The sequence below is a fragment of the Gadus morhua genome, unplaced genomic scaffold (genome assembly GCF_902167405.1).
Source record: "Gadus morhua unplaced genomic scaffold, gadMor3.0, whole genome shotgun sequence".
Taxonomy (NCBI): Eukaryota; Metazoa; Chordata; class Actinopteri; order Gadiformes; family Gadidae; genus Gadus; species Gadus morhua.
Window position 1 is genome coordinate 137936 of NW_021963950.1, and position 16257 is coordinate 154192.

The following is a 16257-nucleotide window of genomic DNA, read 5'->3' on the forward strand; positions in this document are numbered from 1 at the left end:
TCCCTCTTCTCTTTTTCGCGCCAAACTCGATGAATGCCCCACCCTCATATCTCGGACACATGACGTCCGCTGACCAATCAATACTGCGCATGGGTTCTTTCCACCAATCAGACATTGAAGGAGGGGAAATCAACTCGCGGGAAGAGAACGGAAAGGAGTTTTGCCGCGAATCAGACACTGCTCGTCTCCTTGTAGAGTCGGTGACATATTCTGGACCTTTTTACGCTTTAATCCACAGAAAACTCACACGTTTAGCCCTCACCACAGACAGGGTTAGGATGTCGGGGTTCGATAATCCCGGCGTTTTCTACAGCGACAGCTTCGGTGGAGGAGAGGGACACGGAGACGAGACGGGGGCCAAACGCTCTCAGATAAAGAAACGATTCCGCGAGTTCCTGCGGCAATTTCGAGAGGGAACCGATCGCACTGGGTTCACGTACAAATACAGGTACCTATCAATCAGTTTACGATGAATAACTCAGTGGATCGGTGTACTAATGGGTTATAAAACTATTATGTCGAACGGTGACCTAAGTCTAAGAATACAAAGTAATAAATGTATCTAATGAACGAATCGCTGACTCAACCACACAATATATTAAGTTGCTGTTAACTTAAGACATCAAACACGACACGGACCCTGTATCGGTTGACTGTAATACTAGAATGATGATCCTCGTGTTCTACAGTGCTTACCACGCTGTAAACCAACTGATCAGTTGTGTACCACAAACTGATGGTGTTAACACAAAAAGATGGTGTTACCACACACTGATGGTGTTAACACAACTGCTGGTGTTAACACAAAGTGCTGTTGTGTTTCCTCAGAGATGAGCTGAAGAGGCACTACACCCTCGGGGACTACTGGATCGAGGTGGAGATTGAGGACCTGGCCAGCTTCGACGAGGACCTGTCCGACTGTCTCTACAAACTGCCCACCGAGAACCTTCCTCTGGTGAGAGCACCGTGAGGACGGACTCGCACCAACCCTACGCTGCATCCTCAGCCGCCGTAAACATTCCAGAAACAGATATAAGATGAATCGTTGTACAATCTTGTGTACACTGTCAATGGCAAATGGACTGCATTATACAGCGCTTTTCTAACCAGTGGCAACTCAGAGCTTTAAAGTACTGCCTTCCATCCACCCGTCCACCCCCCGACGGCGGCGTCAGGACCAGTCGATGAGGCCCAGTTATGATGAAGAGCTTCTGTTCCTGAGATCATAACATCGCCCCGTGATTCACAACAAGGTGGGTTAGTTTCTAACTCCTCTCTGACCAATCACAGCTGGAGGAGGCGGCGAAGGACGTGGCTGATGAGGTGACGAGGCCCCGCCCCCTGGGGGAGGAGACTGTGCAGGACATCCAGGTGCTGCTGAAGAGCGACGCCCACCCCACCTCCATCCGCAGCCTTAAGGTACCCCCCCCCCCCCCACCCTAACCCCCCCCCCCCCAACCCTACCTCCCCCCAGCACCACATGACACTGGGGGCTTTTATCCAGAGCCTCTTCCAATCAGTCCATTCGTCAGGAGGAACGAGTACAGCACCATCTCTGTGGGTCCAGAAAGGATGTTCATAGAACCAAGCACTAACCATCACTAGGTTAACCTGTTCCCCGTATACAGGCACTAACCATCACTAGGTTGACCTGTTCCCCGTATACAGGCACTAACCATCACTAGGTTAACCTGTTCCCCGTATACAGGCACTAACCATCACTAGGTTAACCTGTTCCCCGTATACAGGCACTAACCATCACTAGGTTAACCTGTTCCCCGTATACAGGCACTAACCATCACTAGGTTAACCTGTTCCCCGTATACAGGCACTAACCATCACTAGGTTAACCTGTTCCCCGTATACAGGCACAAACCATCACTAGGTTAACCTGTTCCCCGTATACAGGCACTAACCATCACTAGGTTAACCTGTTCCCCGTATACAGGCACTAACCATCACTAGATTAACCTGTTCCCCGTATACAGGCACTAACCATCACTAGGTTAACCTGTTCCCCGTATACAGGCACTAACCATCCCTAGGTTAACCTGTTCCCCGTATACAGGCACTAACCATCACTAGGTTAACCTGTTCCCCGTGTACAAGCACTAACCATCAATAGATTAACCCGCTCCCCGTATACAGGCACTAACCATCACTAGGTTAACCCTAACCCTATACAACACAGATAGGATGAGAGGCTGCAACATGCTAAGTTCTGATTCCAAGTGCCAGGACGTACACCCCACAGTAAGTTAACCCTAGTTAGGGTTAACTTACTGTGGGGTGTACGTCCTGGCACTGGACGTAGTAAGTTAACCCTAACTAGGGTTAACTTAGTGTGGGGTGTACGTCCTGGCACTGGACGTACACCCCACAGTAAGTTAACCCTAGTTAGGGTTAACTCACTGTGGGGTACGTCCAGTGCCAGGACGTACCCCACAGTGAGTTAACCCTAGTTAGGGTTAACTCACTGTGGGGTACGTCCAGTGCCAGGACGTACCCCAGTGAGTTAACCCTAGTTAGGGTTAACTCACTGTGGGGTACGTCCAGTGCCAGGACGTACCCCACAGTGAGTTAACCCTAGTTAGGGTTAACTCACTGTGGGGTACGTCCAGTGCCAGGACGTACCCCACAGTGAGTGGTCGGGGCTCAGGGGGTGTTGTGCAGGGTCCAGGTGAAGGTGTGATGAACGCCTCCTCCCTCCCCAGTCCGAGCAGGTGTCCCGCCTGGTGAAGGTCCCGGGGATCATCATCTCGGCCACGGCGGTGCGGGCCAAGGCCACCCGCGTCTGCCTCCAGTGCCGTGGCTGCCGCTCGGTCATCAGCAACATCCCGCTGCCCCCGGGGCTGCAGGGGTACGCCCTGCCCCGCAAGTGCAACACGTGAGTGGGGGCGGGGGGTCGTCAGCCCATGGGACGGGCCACAGACACCAGATTAGAACAGGATTAAGACCTGGGGAATCATTTAGCAGCAGCGTCTATATCATTTAACATACTGATGTTATGAGGTGTGGATGGAAGGCAAACCCCAAGACTTGCCTAGACAGACAGACAGACCCTCCTCCTCCTCCTCCTCCTCCTCATCATATGTTCCTCCTGCAGGGAGAACGCGGGCCGGGTGAAGTGCCCCCTGGACCCGTACTTCATCCTCCCCGACCGCTGCCTGTGTGTGGACTTCCAGACGCTGCGGCTGCAGGAGGCACCGGACGCCGTTCCCCACGGCGAGATGCCCCGCCACCTGCAGCTCTACTGCGACCGGTACGCCCTCTGGAGACTCCGTCTGATCCTCGTTCAGCAGAACACCACCCGTCTGCCTCCACCCGTCTGCCTCCACCCGTCCGCCTCCACCTGTCCGCCTCCACCCGTCCGCCTCCACCCGTCCGCCTCCACCCGTCTGCCTCCACCCGTCTGCCTCCACCCGTCTGCCTCCATCTCGATACCGCCCGCTTCCTGCCTTCACCTCGTTAACGCCCACTACCTGCCTCCACCTCGTTAACGCCCACTACCTGCCTTCACCTCGTTAACGCCCACTACCTGCCTCCACCTCGTTAACGCCCACTTCCTGTCTCCACCTCGTTAACGCCCACTACCTGCCTCCACCTCGTTAACGCCCACTACCTGCCTCCACCTCGTTAACGCCCACTACCTGCCTCCACCTCGTTAACGCCCACTACCTGCCTCCACCTCGTTAACGCCCACTACCTGCCTCCACCTCGTTAACGCCCACTACCTGCCTCCACCTCGTTAACGCCCACTTCCTGTCTCCACCTCGTTAACCGCTGCTTCCTGCCTTCACCTCGTTAACGCCCACTTCCTGTCTCCACCTCGTTAACGCCCACTACCTGCCTCCACCTCGTTAACGCCCACTACCTGCCTCCACCTCGTTAACGCCCACTACCTGCCTCCACCTCGTTAACGCCCACTACCTGCCTCCACCTCGTTAACGCCCACTACCTGCCTCCACCTCGTTAACGCCCACTACCTGCCTCCACCTCGTTAACGCCCACTACCTGCCTCCACCTCGTTAACGCCCACTACCTGCCTCCACCTCGTTAACGCCCACTTCCTGTCTCCACCTCGTTAACCGCTGCTTCCTGCCTTCACCTCGTTAACGCCCACTTCCTGTCTCCACCTCGTTAACGCCCACTACCTGCCTCCACCTCGTTAACGCCCACTACCTGCCTCCACCTCGTTAACGCCCACTACCTGCCTCCACCTCGTTAACGCCCACTACCTGCCTCCACCTCGTTAACGCCCACTACCTGCCTCAACCTCGTTAACCACTGCTTCCTGCCTCCACCTCGATAACCACTGCTTCCTGCCTCCACCTCGTTAACTGCCCGCTTCCTGCCTCCCCATTCAGGTACCTGTGTGACCGCGTCGTCCCCGGTAACCGCGTCACCATCATGGGCATCTTCTCCATCAAGAAGGTGGCGGCCATGAAGGCCAAAGGTCACGACAAGTCGGCCGGGGTCGGGATCCGGGCGTCGTACCTGAGGGTGGTCGGCATCCAGGTGGACACGGACGGAGCAGGTGGGTCCTCGCCCGGGGGGGGGGGGGGGGGGGGGGGGGGTTATTGAGTTGAGTTGAGTTAGGGTTAGGGTTGAATTAGTGGTTGAGTTAGGGATGAGTTAGGTGTTGAGTTGAGTTAGGGTTAAGCTTAGGGTTAGGTTCAGTTGGTTATTGGGTGTAACCGTCCAGCCAGGGGGTGTGTGATGTAGGTGCAGAACCACCTGTGACTCGATGAAGGGACTAAAGCCCTGTACCCCCCCCCCCCCCAGGCCGAGGGGCAACAGGCTCTGTGACCCCCCAGGAGGAGGAGGAGCTCCGCTCGCTGGCCGCCTCCCCCGATGTGTACGGCTCCCTGGCGGCCTCCCTCGCCCCCTCCATCTACGGCAGCGAGGACCTCAAGAAGGCCATCACCTGCCTGCTGTTTGGGGGCTCGCGCAAGAGGTCTGTGTCCGTCTGTCTCGCTCTCTGTCTGTCTGTCTGTCTGTGTCGCTCTCTCTCTGTCTGTCTGTCTGTCTGTGTCGCTCTCTCTCTCTGCCTGTGTCTCTCGCTCTCTCTCTCTGCCTGTGTCTCTCGCTCTTTCTCTCTCTGCCTGTGTCTCTCTCTGGGTGCTTAGTGTCCTCTCCCCCCTAGGCTCCCAGACGGGCTGACCCGCCGAGGAGACATCAACCTGCTGATGCTGGGAGACCCGGGAACCGCCAAGTCCCAGCTGCTGAAGTTCGTGGAGCGCTGCTCCCCCATCGGGGTTAGTGCTCTATATAGTCTATATCTAGACCTCCCCTCTAGGGTTAGCGCCCTAACCCTAGGGTTAGGGCTAACTCTAGCCCTCTGCTGGTTCGTGAGATGACTGAGTGTAGAACCAGTAGAGGGCTAGAGTTGGGGCTAACCCTAACTCTAGCCCTCTGCTGGTTCCTCAGATGAGTGTAGGACAGTCCTGATGAGGCTTCAACGTATTCTGGGCTCAATGTCTTCAGTTTAGAAATGGTTTCCTCTTGATTAGAGAACGGTCGGACATCCGCCCGGGGGGGACCGCTGCCCCCTGGAGGTGGGGGTGTGCTGACGCTCTGCCCTCCTCCCCCAGGTGTTAGGGTTAGGGTCCCGGGGGGGCCGCTGCCCCCTGGAGGTGGGGGTGTGCTGACGCTCTGCCCTCCTCCCCCAGGTGTTAGGGTCCCGGGGGGACCGCTGCCCCCTGGTGGTGGGGGTGTGCTGACGCTCTGCCCTCCTCCCCCAGGTGTTAGGGTCCCGGGGGGACCGCTGCCCCCTGGTGGTGGGGGTGTGCTGACGCTCTGCCCTCCTCCCCCAGGTGTTAGGGTTAGGGTCCCGGGGGGGCCGCTGCCCCCTGGGGGTGGGGGTGTGCTGACGCTCTGCCCTCCTCCCCCAGGTGTTAGGGTTAGGGTCCCGGGGGGGCCGCTGCCCCCTGGTGGTGGGGGTGTGCTGACGCTCTGCCCTCCTCCCCCAGGTGTTAGGGTCCCGGGGGGGGCCCCTGCCCCCTGGTGGTGGGGGTGTGCTGACGCTCTGCCCTCCTCCCCCAGGTGTTAGGGTTAGGGTCCCGGGGGGGGCCGCTGCCCCCTGGTGGTGGGGGTGGGCTGACGCTCTGCCCTCCTCCCCCAGGTGTTAGGGTTAGGGTCCCGGGGGGGGCCGCTGCCCCCTGGTGGTGGGGGTGTGCTGACGCTCTGCCCTCCTCCCCCAGGTGTTAGGGTTAGGGTCCCGGGGGGGCCGCTGCCCCCTGGTGGTGGGGGTGTGCTGACGCTCTGCCCTCCTCCCCCAGGTGTTAGGGTTAGGGTCCCGGGGGGGCCGCTGCCCCCTGGTGGTGGGGGTGTGCTGACGCTCTGCCCTCCTCCCCCAGGTGTTAGGGTTAGGGTCCCGGGGGGGACCGCTGCCCCCTGGTGGTGGGGGTGTGCTGACGCTCTGCCCTCCTCCCCCAGGTGTTAGGGTTAGGGTCCCGGGGGGGACCGCTGCCCCCTGGTGGTGGGGGTGTGCTGACGCTCTGCCCTCCTCCCCCAGGTGTTAGGGTTAAGGTCCCGGGGGGCCGCTGCCCCCTGGTGGTGGGGGTGTGCTGACGCTCTGCCCTCCTCCCCCAGGTGTTAGGGTTAGGGTCCCGGGGGGGACCGCTGCCCCCTGGTGGTGGGGGTGTGCTGACGCTCTGCCCTCCTCCCCCAGGTGTTAGGGTTAGGGTCCCGGGGGGGGCCGCTGCCCCCTGGTGGTGGGGGTGTGCTGACGCTCTGCCCTCCTCCCCCAGGTGTTAGGGTTAGGGTCCCGGGGGGGCCGCTGCCCCCTGGTGGTGGGGGGTGTGCTGACGCTCTGCCCTCCTCCCCCAGGTGTTAGGGTTAGGGTCCCGGGGGGGGCCGCTGCCCCCTGGTGGTGGGGGTGTGCTGACGCTCTGCCCTCCTCCCCCAGGTGTTAGGGTTAGGGTCCCGGGGGGGCCGCTGCCCCCTGGTGGTGGGGGTGTGCTGACGCTCTGCCCTCCTCCCCCAGGTGTTAGGGTTAGGGTCCCGGGGGGGCCGCTGCCCCCTGGTGGTGGGGGTGTGCTGACGCTCTGCCCTCCTCCCCCAGGTGTTAGGGTTAGGGTCCCGGGGGGGCCGCTGCCCCCTGGTGGTGGGGGTGTGCTGACGCTCTGCCCTCCTCCCCCAGGTGTTAGGGTTAGGGTCCCGGGGGGGCCGCTGCCCCCTGGTGGTGGGTGTGTGCTGACGCTCTGCCCTCCTCCCCCAGGTGTTAGGGTTAGGGTCCCGGGGGGGGCCGCTGCCCCCTGGTGGTGGGGGTGTGCTGACGCTCTGCCCTCCTCCCCCAGGTGTTAGGGTTAGGGTCCCGGGGGGGCCGCTGCCCCCTGGTGGTGGGGGTGTGCTGACGCTCTGCCCTCCTCCCCCAGGTGTTAGGGTTAGGGTCCCGGGGGGGCCGCTGCCCCCTGGTGGTGGGGGTGTGCTGACGCTCTGCCCTCCTCCCCCAGGTGTTAGGGTTAGGGTCCCGGGGGGGGCCGCTGCCCCCTGGTGGTGGGGGTGTGCTGACGCTCTGCCCTCCTCCCCCAGGTGTTAGGGTTAGGGTCCCGGGGGGGCCGCTGCCCCCTGGTGGTGGGGGTGTGCTGACGCTCTGCCCTCCTCCCCCAGGTGTACACCTCCGGTAAGGGCAGCAGTGCGGCCGGCCTCACGGCCTCCGTCCTCAGGGACCCCGTCACCCGCGGCTTCATCATGGAGGGCGGAGCCATGGTGCTGGCGGACGGAGGCGTGGTCTGCATCGACGAGTTCGACAAGGTAGGAGGCTCGGGTCAGGGCTAGGGTCGGGGCTAGGGTCGGGGCTAGGGTCGGGGCTAGGGTCGGGGCCGGGGTCGGGGTCAGGGCTAGGGCCAGGGCTAGGGTCAGGGCTAGGGTCGGGGCTAGGGTCGGGGCTAGGGTCGGGGCTAGGGTCGGGGCTAGGGTCGGGGTCAGGGCTAGGGTCGGGGCTAGGGTCAGGGCTAGGGTCGGGGCTAGGGTCAGGGCTAGGGTCGGGGCTAGGGTCGGGGCTAGGGTCGGGGTCGGGGCCGGGGTCGGGGTCAGGGTCGGGGTCAGGGCTAGGGTCAGGGCTAGGGTCAGGGCTAGGGTCAGGGCTAGGGTCAGGGCTAGGGTCAGGGTCAGGGCTAGGGTCGGGGCTAGGGTCGGGGCTAGGGTCAGGGCTAGGGTCGGGGCCAGGGCTAGGGTCGGGGCCAGGGCTAGGGTCAGGGCTAGGGTCAGGGCTAGGGTCGGGGCTAGGGTCGGGGCTAGGGTCGGGGCCAGGGTCGGGGCCAGGGTCGGGGCTAGGGTCGGGGCTAGGGTCGGGGCTAGGGTCGGGGCTAGGGTCGGGGTCGGGGTCGGGCCCGGGCCCGGGGTCGGGGTCGGGGCTAGGGTCGGGGCTAGGGTCGGGGCTAGGGTCGGGGCTAGGGTCGGGGCTAGGGTCGGGGTCGGGCCCGGGCCCGGGGTCGGGGTCAGGGCTAGGGTCAGGGCTAGGGTCGGGGCTAGGGTCAGGGTAAAGGTGTGTCTGTTGTGTGTCTGCTGTGTGTTGTGTGTCTGCTGTGTGTTGAGTGTGTTGTGTGTTGTGTCTGCTGTGTATTGTGTCTGCTGTGTGTTGTGTTGAGTGTGTTGTGTCTGTTGTGTGTCTGCTGTGTGTTGTGTGTTGTGTGTCTGCTGTGTGTTGAGTGTGTTGTGTCTGCTGTATATTGTGTGTCTGCTGTGTGTGTGTCTGCTGTGTGTGGTGTGTTGAGTCTCTTGTGTGCTGACGGTCTCCCCCCCCCCCCCCCCAGATGAGGGAGGACGACCGTGTGGCGATCCACGAGGCCATGGAGCAGCAGACCATCTCCATCGCCAAGGTGACCCCCCACCCTGCCCCCCCCCCCCCCCCCCCCCCCCCCACGTGTCCCTCTACTAGTGTAACGCCGACTGGTTTAGGATGGTCCCGTCTAGCGGTGTAAGGTCTACTGGTTAAGCTGTACTGGTTAAGGTGTACTGGTTAAGGTGTACTGGTGAGAGGTCTACTGGTTAATAGTGGTGTAACGGTTACCCGTGAACCGTACGGATCAACCCTCACGGTTCGGGACGCAAGGTATCCGCGGATCGGCTGATAGAAAAAAAAAAAAGTTTCCTTCACGTGATCAGCGCATGTTTAGAGGACTATTCCGGTATTAACAACATCATCAAGTATCGTAGCGAAATACAGTTTCTGTTGTGATTTATTTGGCGTTCCGTAAATCCCATTGAAACGAAAACCGGAACCGGACGTGTTTATGTTTGGTTGTAGTCTTTTCGCTCGGTTCTCCGTATCAACAGTAGGGCTAGAACCAAGCGAAAAGACTACAACTAGCCCCCCTTGCAATGAGCAATGAGTCTTCCAACCGAAATCAATGGATTTACAAAATGCCAAATAAAACACGACAGAAACTGCATTTCGCTACCATACTTGATGAAACAAAAGAAGATGAGGATGTCTGCATTGCCTTGAGAGAGTGTAGACTCTAAACTCTCCCCAGGCAATGCAGACATCCTGAATTGTAAATCCCGGGTTAGGGATTATTTACTATCCTATCCATGTTAAAAAGAAGGAATAATGCCTCAGATTGCAATTTTTTTAAATATTGACCATGCTTAAAGGAAGCAGGATTATTACCACATTTTTCACTTTATTTAGTTTTTACTAGGCACACTGTTGAGAGGTACACTGGTTAGGGTGTACTGGTTAAGGTGTACTGGTTAAGGTGTACTGGTGTAACCCCTCCGCTGCCCCCCAGGCCGGCATCACCACCACGCTGAACTCCCGCTGCTCCGTCCTCGCCGCCGCCAACTCGGTGTTCGGCCGCTGGGACGACAGTAAGGGGGAGGACAACATCGACTTCATGCCCACTATCCTGTCCCGCTTCGACATGATCTTCATCATCAAGGACCACCACGACACGCAGAGGGACATGGTGAGGGGGTCCGGGCTAGTTCAGGGCCTCCCATGATGCACCTGGGCTCCGCCGCTGCCTGTGATGGTATCTGGTCGGTAGCCACCAGCATGGGCTCCTCTGCAGTTCATCAGTTATACCCAGTGGTGTAGTGGTCCCTGGAGAAGTGGGTATACTTTAAATGTTTGCCCTTTTTTAACGCAGCCCAGAAAAACGCCCTGTTTTAGAAACAGTGACATGTGAGACTACTCTATTTAGTTTACCCAAAAATCCTTCAGTAGTATTTGCTCATTGTCAAATAATTGCTGCTGCTTGATCTCAGGGAGGAAGTATTATGAAATTACTAAACCAATACTCGCCCACAGACTAGTGACAGACAAGTGAGACAACTATACATTTTGAGGGTTCCTTATTCCTGGAATGACACCTATTCTCTCACTTGGCAGGTCAGTAATTTATTTTGTAAACTGTGTCTTTGAACAGCTGATTTGCAACACATAGCATGGCCCAGAGTGGGCCACTATTATAAAATTAACATGACTTGATAAGGAGCAGTTTGTAGGTATTACTGGTCACACAGGCAGCCTGCATGAATGTAAAATATAGATGAGGCAAACATGGTGTTTCAGTAATTTATATCAGTAACATTTATTTAAATAAAATACTTTAGATCTGAATTTGACAATGCATCCTTATTCATATTTCACCTTAGATTAGAAAAAACGCACATCATTGTCTTCCACATCAATCATCTCGTTAGATATATATAGTATCAATATATATATAAATATCATATGATGATTGAACATCATCATTCAAATTATTCAACAATCGAATCAGTAAAGGCAGCCAGTATTAGCCAATAAGAGGCAGAGTAGCGTGGGTCATGGCGCACAGAGCTTTTGGTCGTGATATTATATATACAATTATATTATATTATATACTATTATATATAGAGATCTGGGAGTTGCAAACAGCAACAATCACTTTCTCCTCCATGCTGCAGTTCACCCCGGACTGCACTGCACTGAGTTTGACGGTTGAACGCTGATTGGCTGTTATGTTACATATGTCACTCAGTGGCCACGCTGTTGAACGCTGATTGGCTGTCATCGCGCGAACTTCGCGTCAAAGTTGAAATATTTCAACTCGAGCGAATTTGTCGCTGCACAAATACTCGTGAACGCGCTCACCTGTGCACGGCGAAAGTGTGGCGCGACAAATCAAAACTTGTATGTGATCTTGTCGCCCCGTCGCGTTTGGTGTGAACGCAAAAAAGTGGGCAATGTGGCTTAGAATGCAGATACTACTGAATGGTGCGCATCTGGGGGATTTAGAAGTGGGTATACGCAATGATGACTGAAAAATAAGTGGGTATACGCCGTATACCCGTGTATACCCTGGACTACACCAGTGGTTATACCTTGTATAACCCTAACCCTATTCCCCCCCTAGAACCCTAACCATGACCTGTTCCCCTCTAGAACCATGACCTGTTCCTCTCTAGAACCATGACCTGGTCCCCTCTAGAACCATGACCTGGTCCCTTCTAGAACCCTAACCATGACCTGGTCCCCTCTAGAACCCTAACCATGACCTGTTCCCCTCTAGAACCATGACCTGTTCCCCTCTAGAACCATGACCTGGTCCCCTCTAGAACCATGACCTGGTCCCCTCTAGAACCCTAACCATGACCTGGTCCCCTCTAGAACCATGACCTGGTCCCCTCTAGAACCATGACCTGGTCCCCTCTAGAACCATGACCTGGTCCCCTCTAGAACCATGACCTGGTCCCTTCTAGAACCATGACCTGGTCCCCTCTAGAACCATGACCTGGTCCCCTCTAGAACCCTAACCATGACCTGGTCCCCTCTAGAACCATGACCTGGTCCCCTCTAGAACCATGACCTGGTCCCCTCTAGAACCATGACCTGGTCCCCTCTAGAACCATGACCTGTTCCCCTCTAGAACCATGACCTGGTCCCCTCTAGAACCATGACCTGGTCCCCTCTAGAACCCTAACCATGACCTGGTCCCCTCTAGAACCATGACCTGGTCCCCTCTAGAACCCTAACCATAACGTTCCCCCCCCAGACGCTGGCTCGCCACGTGATGAACGTCCACCTCAGTGCTCACACGCAGACGGACGCTGTGGAGGGGGAGATCCCGCTGGCCACCTTCAAGAAGTACATCGCCTACGCCCGCGTGTGAGTGACCCCCCCACCGGGCCCCGCTGGCCTGGGGAGGTGTCTGGTGCCCCCCCCTAACCCAGCGTACGTCCTCAGTGTTCAGACAGGATGACCCCCCACGGGGGGGTAGTCGGCATGCCGCCCGTAACACGTGGGTCATGTGATGTCATCCCCCCCCTACAGGAAGTGCGGGCCGCGTCTGTCGGCGGCGGCGGCGGAGAAGCTGAAGAACCGCTACGTGGTGATGAGGAGCGGGGCGCGGGAGCACGAGAGGGAGAGCGACAAGAGGGCGTCCATCCCCATCACCGTCAGGTACCCCCCCAACTGATACCCTCCCAACTGATACCCCCCCAACTGATACCCCCCCCCATCACCGTCAGGTACCCCCCCAACTGATAACCCCCCATCACCGTCAGGTACCCCCCCCCCATCACCGTCAGGTACCCCCCCAACTGATACCCTCCCAACTGATACCCCCCCAACTGATACCCCCTCCCATCACCGTCAGGTACCCCCCCAACTGATACCCCCCCAAATGATACCCCCCCCCATCACCGTCAGGTACCCCCCCAACTGATAACCCCCCATCACCGTCAGGTACCCCCCCAACTGATACCCCCCCAACTGATACCCCCCATCACCGTTAGGTACCCCCCCAACTGATACCCCCCCAACTGATACCCCCCCCCATCACCGTCAGGTACCCCCCCAACTGATACCCCCCCCCCCCCCCCATCACCGTCAGGTACCCCCCCAACTGATACCCCCCCCCCCCCCCCATCACCGTCAGGTACCCCCCCAACTGATTACCCCCCATCACCGTCAGGTACCCCCCCAACTGATACCCCCCCCATCACCGTCAGGTACCCCCCCCAACTGATACCCCCCCATCACCGTCAGGTACCCCCCCCATGACGGCGCCGATAGTGGGCGTGTCCCTGCTAGTGGGCCCTCTGCCACGTGGTGACGGGGCCCTCTGCCGCGTGGTAACGGGGCCCTCTACTGCGTGGTGACGGGGCCCTCTGCCGTCACTGAGGGCCCCGTTACCTCTGCCGTGGTAACGGGGCCTCTGCTGCGTGGTAACGGGGCCCTCTGCTGCGTGGTGACGGGGCCCTCTGCTGCGTGGTGACGGGGCCCTCTGCTGAGTGGTGACGGGGCCCTCTGCTGCGTGGTGACGGGGCCCTCTGCTGCGTGGTGACGGGGCCCTCTGCTGCGTGGTGACGGGGCCCTCTGCTGCTTGGTGACGGGGCCCTCTGCTGCGTGGTGACGGGGCCCTCTGCTGCGTGGTGACGGGGCCCTCTGCTGCGTGGTGACGGGGCCCTCTGCTGCGTGGTGACGGGGCCCTCTGCTGCGTGGTGACGGGGCCCTCTGCTGCGTGGTGACGGGGCCCTCTGCTGCGTGGTGACGGGGCCCTCTGCTGCGTGGTGACGGGGCCCTCTGCTGCGTGGTGACGGGGCCCTCTGCTGCGTGGTGACGGGGCCCTCTGTCCAACAGGCAGCTGGAGGCGGTGATCCGCATCGCCGAGTCGCTGGCCAAGATGCGGCTGCAGGCGGTGGCGGGCGAGGAGGAGGTGGACGAGGCACTGCGGCTCTTCCAGGTCTCCACGCTGGACGCCGCTCTGTCCGGAAGCCTCTCAGGTACCGGCCGCCCGTCTGACGCTAGCCCTGAAGGGCTAACCCTTCAGGGCTAACACTAACCCGTTGCAGAGCCCTGCTAACGCTTACCCTAACCCGGTGCAGAGCCCTGCTAACGCTAACCCTAACCCGGTGCAGAGCCCTGCTAACGCTAATCCTAACCCGTGCAGAGCCCTGCTAACGCTAACCCTTTAGGACTAACCCTTTACCCTAACCCGGTGCAGAGCCCTGCTAACGCTAACCCGGTGCAGAGCCCTGCTAACGCTAACCCTTTAGGGCTAACCCTTTACCCTAACCCGGTGCAGAGCCCTGCTAACGCTAACCCGGTGCAGAGCCCTGCTAACGCTAACGCTAACCCGGTGCAGAGCCCTGCTAACACTAAACCTAACCCGGTGCAGAGCCCTGCTAACGCTAACCCGGTGCAGAGCCCTGCTAACGCTAACCCTAACCCGGTGCAGAGCCCTGCTAACGCTAACCCGGTGCAGAGCCCTGCTAACGCTAACCCGGTGCAGAGCCCTGCTAACGCTAACCCTTTAGGACTAACCCTTTACCCTAACCCGGTGCAGAGCCCTGCTAACGCTAACCCGGTGCAGAGCCCTGCTAACGCTAACCCTTTAGGGCTAACCCTTTACCCTAACCCGGTGCAGAGCCCTGCTAACGCTAACCCGGTGCAGAGCCCTGCTAACGCTAACGCTAACCCGGTGCAGAGCCCTGCTAACACTAACCCTAACCCGGTGCAGAGCCCTGCTAACGCTAACCCGGTGCAGAGCCCTGCTAACGCTAACCCTAACCCGGTGCAGAGCCCTGCTAACGCTAACCCGGTGCAGAGTCCTGCTAACGCTAACCCTAACCCGGTGCAGAGCCCTGCTAACGCTAACCCGGTGCAGAGCCCTGCTAACGCTAACCCGTTGCAGAGCCCTGCTAACGCTAACCCGGTGCAGAGCCCTGCTAACGCTAACCCGGTGCAGAGCCCTGCTAACGCTAACCCGGTGCAGAGCCCTGCTAACGCTAACGCTAACCCGGTGCAGAGCCCTGCTAACGCTAACTCTAACGCCCGTCTCCTCAGGGGTGGAGGGCTTCACCACGCAGGAGGACCAGGAGATGATCTCCCGCATCGAGAAGCAGCTGAAGCGCCGCTTCGCCATTGGCTCCCAGGTGTCTGAGCACAGCATCGTGCAGGACTTCACCAAGCAGGTCAGAGGGCCTTTAACCGCTCCACGGGGGGAGGTTAAACCATGTTTACTGCTGTATCAGGAGGAATCAGTGTACCGTTGGTCAGCCCCTGTCCTGGCTCTGATCCTGACTCCTCCCCCTGTCCTGGCTCTGATCCTGACTCCTCCTCCTGTCCTGGCTCTGATCCTGACTCCTCCCCCTGCAGAAGTACCCGGAGCACGCCGTCCTCAAGGTTCTGCACCTGATGATGAGGAGGGGAGAGCTGCAGCACCGCATGCAGAGGAAGGTCCTGTACCGGGTCAAGTAGACCTGTACCGGGTCCCCCTGGACCGGGTCCAGGAGCTCGGTCCTGTGGTGTAAATGTTTGAGGCGTTCAGTAGCTGATGTGCCCCCCAGCTCGTAGGTCTACTGGGTTCGGATGGACCGGATGCATGTTAATAATCTGGGGTGGGAGGAGATAAACATTAATTGTTTAACTGAAAAGTGAAACTATATTTTGTAAAAAATACTTTGTAACAAAAAATAAATATGAGCAAGTTGACTTTTCTTTCTTTTTTAAGTTTGTACTTTATTTGCAATTGAATTCAGGACATTTAAACACTGGAGCAACATTTTATAAAAAATATTTTGAATGTTATAGTGAAATTCAAAAGATCAGATCCTGGCTGGTAACACAAGCTTCTGTTAAAGAATATCGTTGTACAAAAGTTGATTGCAGTGTGTGTGTGTGTGTGAACATATGTACACACGCGTCTATATACTGTATATTGGTAGGTAGACGGCAGAGCAAGCCGAAGTGCTCCCTGTAGGAGACCAGCAGTCCCATTCCCACGTGGCCATCGCACACACATTCCGGCGGTGAACTGCATGCTGGGGGAAGCCGGGGTGTTCCCGTTGGTCTGGGGGCTGCTCCTCCCTCAGGGTCAGCAGGTCATCAGTGTTCTTGCACGCAGAATCACTTCTGTTTGACCTGGACCGGTTCTGACCGGTCGGTCTCACCTGGACGTTGAGCCGCTGTTCATGCGGCCGCGGTAAAGCTGCTTGAACCGGTTTGGGCTGGGAAACGCTTGGGAAGTACGGGAGGCCTTCGCCGCCGCTGAGCCAAAGGGAATTCTGGGTAATTTTGCTGAGGAACTCCCCTGCCCCAGGAAGCGCTCCAGGGGCCCCAGGAAGCGCTCCAGGGGCCCCAGGAAGTGCTCCAGGTCTCTCCAGGGGCCCCAGGAAGTGCTCCAGGGGCCCCAGGAAGTGCTCCAGGGGCCCCAGGAAGTGCTCCAGGTCTCTCTCCAAGGGGCCCAGGAAGTGCTCCAGGTCTCTCTCCAGGGGTCCCAGGAAGTGCTCCAGGTCTCTCCAGGCAGCTCCTGGGGA

The 16257-nt window shown here is 58.6% G+C and overlaps 1 protein-coding gene and 2 long non-coding RNA genes across 4 annotated transcripts; 1 reads left to right on the top strand and 2 right to left on the bottom strand.

Moving 5' to 3' along the window:
- The first annotated feature begins 138 nt into the window (after nucleotides 1-138).
- Nucleotides 139-15438, top strand: mcm5 (minichromosome maintenance complex component 5). The gene is made up of 16 exons (XM_030349840.1): nucleotides 139-448; nucleotides 829-955; nucleotides 1291-1419; nucleotides 2715-2887; nucleotides 3107-3262; nucleotides 4368-4537; nucleotides 4786-4957; nucleotides 5147-5258; nucleotides 7615-7758; nucleotides 8760-8825; nucleotides 9741-9917; nucleotides 11991-12103; nucleotides 12269-12397; nucleotides 13580-13722; nucleotides 14786-14913; nucleotides 15098-15438. Exons 1-16 carry the CDS (start codon nucleotides 279-281, stop codon nucleotides 15197-15199), a joined length of 2211 nt encoding a protein of 736 aa, XP_030205700.1. The 5' UTR covers nucleotides 139-278; the 3' UTR covers nucleotides 15200-15438.
- On the bottom strand, nucleotides 3363-4348 carry LOC115538014 (uncharacterized). The gene is made up of 3 exons (XR_003974993.1): nucleotides 4109-4348; nucleotides 3801-4052; nucleotides 3363-3744 (listed from the first exon to the last, which is right to left on the bottom strand). It is a non-coding gene; the product is annotated as an uncharacterized LOC115538014 (long non-coding RNA).
- LOC115538015 (uncharacterized) lies at nucleotides 11465-12082 on the bottom strand. 2 transcript variants are annotated; one of them, XR_003974994.1, is made up of 3 exons: nucleotides 11949-12075; nucleotides 11615-11781; nucleotides 11465-11493 (listed from the first exon to the last, which is right to left on the bottom strand). It is a non-coding gene; the product is annotated as an uncharacterized LOC115538015 (long non-coding RNA). The 2 variants fall into 2 exon arrangements; XR_003974995.1 differs by having other exon boundaries at nucleotides 11475-11516; nucleotides 11638-11781; nucleotides 11949-12082.
- Nucleotides 15439-16257: the final 819 nt, after the last annotated feature.